This window comes from Argiope bruennichi, chromosome 2 (assembly GCF_947563725.1).
Source record: "Argiope bruennichi chromosome 2, qqArgBrue1.1, whole genome shotgun sequence".
Lineage (NCBI taxonomy): Eukaryota > Metazoa > Arthropoda > Arachnida > Araneae > Araneidae > Argiope > Argiope bruennichi.
In genome coordinates this window covers 59,489,000-59,499,034 of record NC_079152.1, presented here as the reverse complement: position 1 = coordinate 59,499,034, position 10,035 = coordinate 59,489,000, and the positions used below count along the sequence as shown (strand labels likewise).

The 10,035-nt window shown below is 26.0% G+C and overlaps 1 protein-coding gene across 1 annotated transcript; it reads right to left on the bottom strand.

Moving 5' to 3' along the window:
• Positions 1-756: 756 nt before the first annotated feature.
• On the bottom strand, positions 757-9,746 carry LOC129962089 (uncharacterized). The gene is made up of 4 exons (XM_056075810.1): positions 9,596-9,746; positions 5,423-5,457; positions 3,066-3,305; positions 757-1,096 (listed from the first exon to the last, which is right to left on the bottom strand). The coding sequence occupies exons 1-4, from the start codon at positions 9,597-9,599 to the stop codon at positions 1,004-1,006; spliced, it is 372 nt and encodes a 123-aa protein (XP_055931785.1). The 5' UTR covers positions 9,600-9,746; the 3' UTR covers positions 757-1,003.
• Positions 9,747-10,035: the final 289 nt, after the last annotated feature.

Sequence of the window (10,035 nt, the reverse complement as noted above, 5' to 3'; positions counted from 1 at the left end):
TTACGTAGAAAAAATTATTTTCAAACTATCAAAATTCAGACAAAAACTAAACTAGTATCATTAAGGCATTTATATGATTTTAAAATAGCATAAAAATCATTAATGCGCGAAAAAAAAATTCGAAATTTATTGCGGAAAAACGTCGATATCTCACTTGAATTTTAATTAATATATTTTTCAAAAATTACTCCAAATTTTTTTTTAAATGCGTAAATGTAAAATTTTTACTTTCCAAAGTATATTTCTCCAATTAGCAGTTTAAGGTATATAGAGCTCTGTAAAGCTCCAATAGACATATTTTTATTCTTATTATTATTAGTAGAGAAAGAATTGAAGCCTGTTATAGCAAAAGTAGGACATAATGTTTAAGTACTAAATTTCATTATCTATTAATTTTTTAATGAACATTTGTCATAAATAAAGTGAACTTTAAAGAACGAACATTCTTTTTGTTAATTGAATTTTTACTTGCGTTTACTACGAAAATTCCTTATGTCTTTCATTCGTTGAACTCATAAAGAGTTAATAGGATTTTTTTATTTCCCCATTTTTTTCTCCCTCTTTTGAATTGGATTAGTTCTTTGTTGAACTAATTCATAAAAATCGACATTGTTTGTGCCATAAACTGTTTCCAAAACTTAATAGGAATTGCTCTAGTATTCGAATTTGCTCATGCGTAAAGTTGTCCCAAACCTCTAAGCTTCTTGATTTTGACAATAAACAAAAGTTGTGAAAAAATCAACTCATACACTGATGTTACAAAAGCATAAGTTTAATGATCCTCCATTTTCAAAAATACATCACAGATACTAAAACTGCCCACTGTGTTTTTTCCAACACACAAAAAAAAAACATAAAAAAGAGTAGTTAAAGATAAAAAATAAAATATTAACAACACGAAATTGTGAAGGATAGTTGTAAACATAAATAAAAAATAAGTCATAAATTAATGCAATTTGATAGCTGCCATAAGTTTCCTGTGTTAATAAAAGTTAATGGAATTCTACAATTTCTTGGGTTTCGTCTTGTAGTATGTCTTGGCTGTTGTAGTCGGCATAGTCGTGGTTTCTGTGTCATTAGGTGGATTAAGTCTCATCTGTGAAAGCAACAAAAGTTTTTTTTCAATAAGTTTGATGCATCAATTTATAAATAAATGCCCATTTAGAAAACAGTAAAAGGTCATTTAAACTAGAATGTTAAATTCCTTTTAATTAAAACAGAAAGTTGATCACATTTTATCCAAATAAATAAGGATAATTTAAGTATAAAATTTTATTTAAAAATTATTTAAGAAATGAATATGCATTTGATGTTAAAAAAATAGAGGAATTGGAAAATAGCGAATTCTAATAAATACACGTACAAATAATATTAATAATTTTATAAACACTGAAAGTTTATACAAGAATTATTAGTTTAATATAAAATAAAATTTTAGATGCATAATGATATTTGATGGCTATAGTACGATTAAAAAAGCTTAAAAAATAAATTGTGAAATTAAAATAAGTATAAAATAGTAAGAATAAATAATATAAATAATAAGAAATGTCCATATTATGAAATAAAACTACAATAAATCATACAAATATTGACAGTTCATTCCATCAAATACCGCAAAATCGTCGAATCGTGACTTAGTGATTAGGAATTTTGATGAATTATGACATCATTCTAATTTTACCATCAGTGATGCGTTTTAGAACAATAGAACCATTTTCATATTTACAGTATGACGTGGCCTTAAAAATTCCACTCCAGTTTGCGTGCCTCGTCACTACTAATATTGATGATCTATTAATAGTTTTAGATCGGAAAATAAGTGGTTGTGAGAATTTCTGTGCAGAATTATGAAATGTGAAAAAGTGTTTAAATAAAACTTAGAACTTAGGTCAAAGTTATGGCCGCATCAAAAAAATGGCAAAATTAATGCGAAATTATCGATTTTTCATATACCATTTCAATAATACATCGAAATCCATAAAAATCTTTGAAGACCTCTGAATCGTTGAATGTGATTTCTACTTAAGAAATAATCGCTGTTAGGAAAAGTAAAGTAAAAAATAAAATGAAAAAATATCATTTAAATCTCTTTAAAAACTCATTTAATGAAAATGAAAAAAGGCATAGTGCGTCGGATGAATATTTGCTACAGAAGCATAAAATAAGCATATATGAGCAAGATAAAAGAAAAAAAAAAGGTATTTAATACTTGAGAGCAAAAAGTTAAGTATAATTTCTTATATATAATAATATAATATTCAGAGAAAGCTTCAATTTGAAATCCAAAGGCCTCACATTTTTCATGCATATTTTTTGCTTTTTTATCCTTAGTATTCAAAACTTAAAAATTATCTCATTTTACTGAACTTTCGTACAGTTACTGGAATTCATCAGTTTTATAAAATTTGAAATAAATAAGCAGCTTTATATCCTCTTGCAAAGTAAAATGTATAATATAATAATAATTTAAAAACTTATTCTAAAATAAAGAAATATTATTGTATATATTAGATAATTGGTCATGTATCAATATCGTATATAAAAGCTTTTTCTTTATTTGTATACTAAAAATTTTAAGAAAGAAATCTGTATTGCTTTTAAATTAGATAAATGACTTCCTTCATTAATATTAAGTCATTAGAAGGGTTTTGAAAATATATTTAAATTATTGATTGATCATAGTACAAGAAAACGAAAATAATGCAATTTAATTTTCTTAATAAATATTTTTTATTTTATTTTATTTTTCGTGTGTTGCACAACAAAAAATTTTCCAAACAAAAATAATAGTCATGTAGTTGCGAATCTCATGATTTATAACAAGAACATTTCGAATTAACAAGATTTTAAAATACATAATTTATTCATTTGATTTATAAACAACCAAAAAATTTCTGAAACAATTAAGAGTTACATGAGCATCAATTACTTTTCCTTACATAAAATTCTTTTTCGTCATTGCAACACAATATTTTTTCCTTAATAAGTCATGCTTCATGTATTCAAATTTGTCAATGCCTGCGAAACAAAACAGAAAAATTATGAATATTCTTTCTACTCACCATAATCCTTTCCTTTTCGGCGCATGCGTAATCAGACTCGTCAATGTCATTGTAGCAGTCCGATTTGAATTCTTTCGGTGGCTGTCCTTCGTACTCGCACAACTTGTCAATAGGCCTGGCCTTCACTAGCATCTTGTTCATCCCTTTTGGCTTTTCTTGGGGACAATAGAAATATTTAGGATTCTTTTCGTCGAAAACAATGCTTTTCCGCATCATGTCTGCACAGATGCTTGTCATCACCTGAGAAAACGCAATGAGGTAAAATAATGGTGGTTCTTTTTACATAGTTGTGATAAAGACAGGGTTGCAACAAAAAATCTTCTTTTTACAAGATCAGTTTTTAAAAAAGTTCTTTTTGATTTCAGAATACATAATTAAAAACTTTTATAAACTAATATATATATATAAAATGAGAGCATTTATAGGAAAGATCTGAAGTCCTAGTAAGAACACTTTTTTATTCAGAATTTCGTAAGAATTCTTCAGACTAACTAAAAAATAAATTCATATTTATTTATATTAAATATATAATTTAAATCGAAAAAAAAATTGAACTACAACAACAAATATATCTTCCTAAATGGTTCCAAACCGGTAGAAATAGGAAAAAGGATTTTTTTTTTTTTTTTTTTTTGCATAAATTTAAAGTTTAGAGTTTATTTTTTGAACTATTTTCTTTTAAAATATATTAACTTGTAAAATTTCTCTACTAATAAAATAAAAAATAAAAATATCTTCTCTAAATATCTTTTGTGTTCTTTATTTAAATTTCTGTAAACATAATCTCTTTTCTAATATGCCTTTGAGTTCTTCAACATACACAAATTTAAAATTTGCCATTCAAAAGTATTATCATGATATTAAAATTTATTGCTGCAACTTTAAAATGGTATTGTAACAGATGCAATCAGTGGGTTAAGGAGAATTTTCAACTTATTCTTCTCAATTAAAACTGAATTAATAAAATAAAATATTTCAAAGATTTTTTTTTGAAGATTACTTCAATTTAATATTATTTATTCCATACAATTGGCTTGTTAAGAAATGCAGGAAAGAAAGAATTTTAACAAAATTATCTTTCTTTTAATTTAAAGAAATAAATTAGTGACATAAAATTCATTAAAGGCAATGTTTTTATTATAAAATAGTGAGAATAAATGTTTCTTCAATATTTCATTTCCCTACTCCCAAATAGCAGTTGATGTTAAATATTCTAACAGCGTAGAATTTCGTTCTCTTACGTTATATTTTGTTTTAAGAAAAAGGCTATTAAATCTTGCTGATGTGCACTGAGTTCTTCAATTCAAAGAGTCTTAACCTCCAGATATTACTATTGGTGAAAACAATAAAAGGTTGTTGGAAATGCAATTATTTAATAAATCTTGAAGTGTAGCAGTTACACATTAGTTTAATTAATTAATTAACAATTACACAATTATTTTACAACTTTATTTGACCTTTTTCTTTAGTTTTAATAAATTGAGAACAAAAATATTTAAAGAAACAAAAGGCAGCTTTGCGTGTTTAAATCGACAATTCAATTCCTCTCAGTCATATTGATTTGGTGTAGCACTAAGCCTTAGAATTATTTGTTTTCGTTGGTAGTTAAGATTCAGATTTAATGATGAGATAAAATTTGGTTTTGACACTTATGAAATTTTATTTGATTTTTTTAATATAATTCCCAAAGGTAAAGTGTCTGTCTAGAATTAAAACAAGCCATCTTGGTTCATTTTTCTATGAAATAGCTTTTCTCTGACTTAAGAGGAGAATCTTTTGCATGAGACGAAAATGGCATTTGTTTACACTAATTGGAATCTTCCGCTGAACTAGTCTTTTTTCAATATGTTGGTGATGTTCGGTGAGGTTTTATGAAATGATGCTAAGCAGTTTGACGTAAATAGATTATATTGTGATTAGGCGGAGTGATTGAGTTTGGTTCCATCATGATACACTAATATCTGACTTCCCTCCCACTTTCCTAAAAAGAATTGATTTGGTAACATCTAAAATCTTCTACCGCCTCATCAATCTTTACTAATGGAATCAGGCTTTGTTATTCAGAATATGATGCTTCATTGGTGAATTAAAGTAAGAATTATCATGATGAAATTATCTTCGATCTAAACAGTCAATTGCAAGTAAAATTATAAAGCATATTCAAGTGAGTTTCAAGATTTTTAAAAGTGCGTACGTATATATATATATATATATATATATATATATATATATATATATATATAAAGAGAGAGAGAGAGAGAGAGAGAGACAGAGAGAGAGAGAGAGAGAGAGAGAGAGACAGAGAGAGAGAGAGATTATAGTTTGTTCTATATAAGAAGAGTTTTAATCATACTTACAACTGCTAAAATTGCCAAATGTATCGCACACCAACCTAAAATTATAAAATGTATAAATACATAAATAAATGTATGAATATATACGTACATATATATACATCAGAACGTTATATTATATAAGTTTGTGCATATTTCTATGTAATCCAAATAAAAAAGACAATGGCATATTAAGAGATATCATTACGTTACATCCAAATTAATTTTCTAATTTTTATCTTAAATTAGCCCATGTAACTTCATTCTAAAATGTTCATTTATTTCCTGATCCAAATTTCACTTTTTTTATTTTATAATTTTTAACACGCGCTGTAAAAAGTTGCCGACTCCTTTGTTTCCCACGCTGTGAGTGAATGGATAAAAGTCCTTAACACCTGCGCATCTTTTTCAAAGATACCTAATATTTCCTTTCTTGAGTCGATACATATCAAAGAAATCACCATCAGAATCTCGTAATAAACCCATTAAAAAGAAAAGTTACGTCACTTTCGCTACCGTTTTCTGGTACAAACGTACGCATCGCACCTTTGTTCCTATGTAATTATATATATATAGATAGATAGATAGATAGATAGATAGATACACAAAAGTATTAAAATCAAGTTAATAGGAAAAGCAAATAAAGCAAATAAAAATTAAACCAAATAAAAAACCAAAAATAATATTTTTACTTTGTAGTGGTTATTTTCTTCTAATTTGTTGTTTTGTATTTTCCTTTCTGTTAAAATGGTATATCTTCGTTTTCATTTTAGTTTCGTTTTCAAACTATTCTTACTTTCGATTGGTTACTTATATATATATATATATATATATATATATATATATATATATATATATATATATATATATATATATATATATATATATATATATATATATATATATATAATGTAACAAACTAACGATTGTGTTCATAATCACCAATAAGTTTAGTGGCAATTATGAATAATGATCGGTAATTATACATTATGATCAGTTTAATGACTTTTACCATAACATATATAATATGCATATAACACTATGTCTATACTATTTTGTTAACACGACAGCTAGAGTAATTTTGATTACATTTTAACCAACCGAAGAAATATTGTCAGGCGTGTGAAAATTTTGGATGTGTTCATAGATGTACCAATTAATTTAAAGGAGGTAGAAATGGTGTGGGGGTAGAGAGTTTCGTTTCCCCATAATTTCTTTATGATTGATGAGAAAAAAATAAATCAATTAGGCGAATTAGTGTCTCATTAAAACGAACAACTTTTGCAATAAAGAGTTTTCGATAACAGCAATTCTTTAGAAATTAGGAGTCGAAAAGTGATTTTCATTCCCTAATTTTCCATTATTTTTAAAATAACTTATATTGCCAACTTTGGAAAAAAAATAGTAAAATAACTTTGACGCCTACTTTCATTATTTTTTCATTACTTTGAAACTATTTAAAATGATGGAAGTTTAATAAGTTCAAGGAAATTAATTAAATAAAAAAATAGAATAGTAGAAATATTTATTGGCAATATTATTAAAAATGATCAACTTAAAAAATTTCCAGAAACTCTGAGTGCATTAGTTCTTTTGAATATATTTTATTAAATCTTTATTTTGGAAGCGAGAATATGTAATATTCGTTTGAATTTTATTTCACCTTTTAAAATAAACCAAATTATTTTTGAGCTGTAATTTTTTCATAGCAATGTGCATAAAAGCAAAAAACTCTTTAATTATCAGACATTATAATTGCTTCTATAGACAATATTTCAAAAAAAAAAAAGATTGAAAGGAATATGAAAATATTAATTTAGATAATAAGGAATGTACCTTTGCCTCCCAACAAGGCGAGAGGATTTTTTTTAACTGTTTTTAATAAACATATTCAGTTACACCATTTATTATCATTAAATTTTGCATGCTTTTTATTATGCGGTTTTCTTATTTAACAATGCAAGCTTTAACAAATTTCATTACAAAACATTCGAATATTACATGGATTTCAGAAAAATACTGTAGATATTTGATATTATATATTATTATTCAATATTTTACAGTATTTGAAAAACAATAGAATAAGTTGCAAAAATGCAAAATCAGTTCAGTTTTCTGTTATAAACAGAAACATGAATTGGTTTTGTGAATTAATGACATTTAATTTATTAAAACAACGCTATCTTTATAACATTAAAGAGAAATACGTATCGCAAAAAAAAAAAAAAATGTTTCTAAAAATTATTACTATATTCGCACAAAAGGTGCAAACTATTTCCAAAATTCTTTTTTGTTTGAAAAAAACGGAGAACGGATTTATCTCGCTGCTTGAAATTGAATACATCGGGAAAAATATTTGTTTTTTGTTTGATTTATGTATCAAAAGTTCCAACTATGCGCGTAACATGCATAAGATTATTTTTCAGTGAAATCTAATCAATTTACAACTCTAAAATCTCAAAACATAAGAAACATACAAAAGCAGAGTTTCAAAAGAAATTCTCTCAATAATAATGGAACTCAACTCAATTCAATAAAAATTCTAACTGAAATGAATAATAAAATGCGTGTGCTTGTTTCAAAAGACTAAAAAAAAAGTAGAATATTCATTAAATACAATGCATAAAATACCATGATGAAAAATATCACAATCTTTTTTTTTTTTTTTTAGATATTTTATGAATTTTATAAACTGAAAACATACGTTAGTCTTTATTCCATACAGTTTTAGATAGTTTCCCTTTTGTCTTCTGGGTTAATTTTTTTAATTAAACTTTTATTTAGATATGTCACATTTTTTTTAAAAAATTAATTAGTTTTAAATTGTTTATATGTTTATATAGAAACGGATAAAAAAATAATTCTGAAATTAAGAAGAATCCCAAAATTATGAAAGAAAATTTTACATATGAAAATTATTTTTGATGCATGGTTTTTAATTTAAAAGGGGAAATCCTGATTTTAACAATGCCTCTCGATTGTTTCTTAGTTGCAAATTAAAAATCTCTATAAAGTATGTTCCGATCTCATTTAATACTCAAAATAGTTTCTATTACAATGCTACAAAAAAAAATAGCAAACTTTAAATTTTGTGGGATAATACAATAAAACAATTTTTGATTAACAAATTTTTAATTTATTTTTGAGCCCCTTTATTTGTAAAACTTTTATGTATATTTAGCGAAAGAAAAGTTTTTACATGACTTTATACAATAGAAATTCTATTAATTCATATTTTTAAAATACGGAATTTTTAAAAACAATAAAATAAACATATTTCCAGCTTTGTGCTTCTTTATTACAGTTATTTCAAATCAACTTTTTTTGTTTTGTTCTTTAAATTTTTATGTGTTTATAATTTAAAACTTGCAATTTTAAATTATGTATATATTTATTTGTAAAACAATGTTATGCATATGAAAAGGTAAAATAGCTTGAAGAATAAGCTTACCATATCTGAAAGCAATTTATAATAAATATAATACACAATGCTTCGCTTTTGTATAAGTGTATGATTATGAAATTTGATTTGCCGTTTTCTACTTGATTCTATTGAACAGAATTAAATATGTCATTTTTTTAAATTTATTTATTTATTGTTGACTTTTCCGTTGAAAAAGAAAAATGTTAATGCAAAAACTTCTAGAAAATTGGTAAGCTTATCACAATGCATACCCCTATACATTAGAATCTGAAGGACAACGCCCCCAAACAAAAGATTTTCTAATTCAATAAAATGATAAAGCTCTTCAAATGCTGCCAATATTCAGATTGTTTTATAATAAATTTTAGAATATGATTGAATTTCAAATATCTTCGGAAGGGAAAAAACCTTCAGTTTTCATCCTAACATAAATCATCATTTAAGCATGACGTAGCATAGCATTTCATTGTTCTCTGTCAAACTAGAAAACAATGCTAATCTATTATGACCAATACATCTTAATGGTACGAATTTTTATAATGTTAAAACACCATGCCACAGATTTGGGAAAGAAATTTGATTTCATATTAATCTTTTGAAATGAAACCATACAAGGCCTTTCAAAATGTGACGTCAGAAAGTCCATTACACCTGCGCATAAAGAAAATTAAAAATAGCCGCAAAATTTCAAAAAAAAATTCGATTTCATTTGTTTAAAAACGAAATTTTTGTTCAAAGTTGTCATTTAGCTTACTGAATATTAAATCACTTACCCATTCTTGAAAAAGATGCCTTCTGTCTTGGAAAATTATCTGAATATCTACGATACTGAATACGAGTTACCTGAACACAAAAAAAGGCCACTTGTTGATTCCGCAACGCTTCCTCTCGAACTGCTGTAACCTCGGGTGACGTGTCTAATGAAAGCTGAACCAGGCAAACCGGTTCGCTGGAACAGCAAGTTATCAAATGCACTATGAGAAAGAAAAAAGATGAAAAAAAAAATCTGCGGCACTTTCAAGGGTTTCACTTTTCTTTTTTCTTTTCTAATCGCCCATGTTCCATTCTGCAAGTCATGGGTGGGTGGAATGTGAGGTAAGGGTACATTTCGCAGACGATATTTGAATACCAAGAACTTCATGCGCCGCCATTTCAGTTAAGAGAAGGGAAGTAAACAAACTGGAGTAAAGCAAAGTTTACATTCTCATCATTT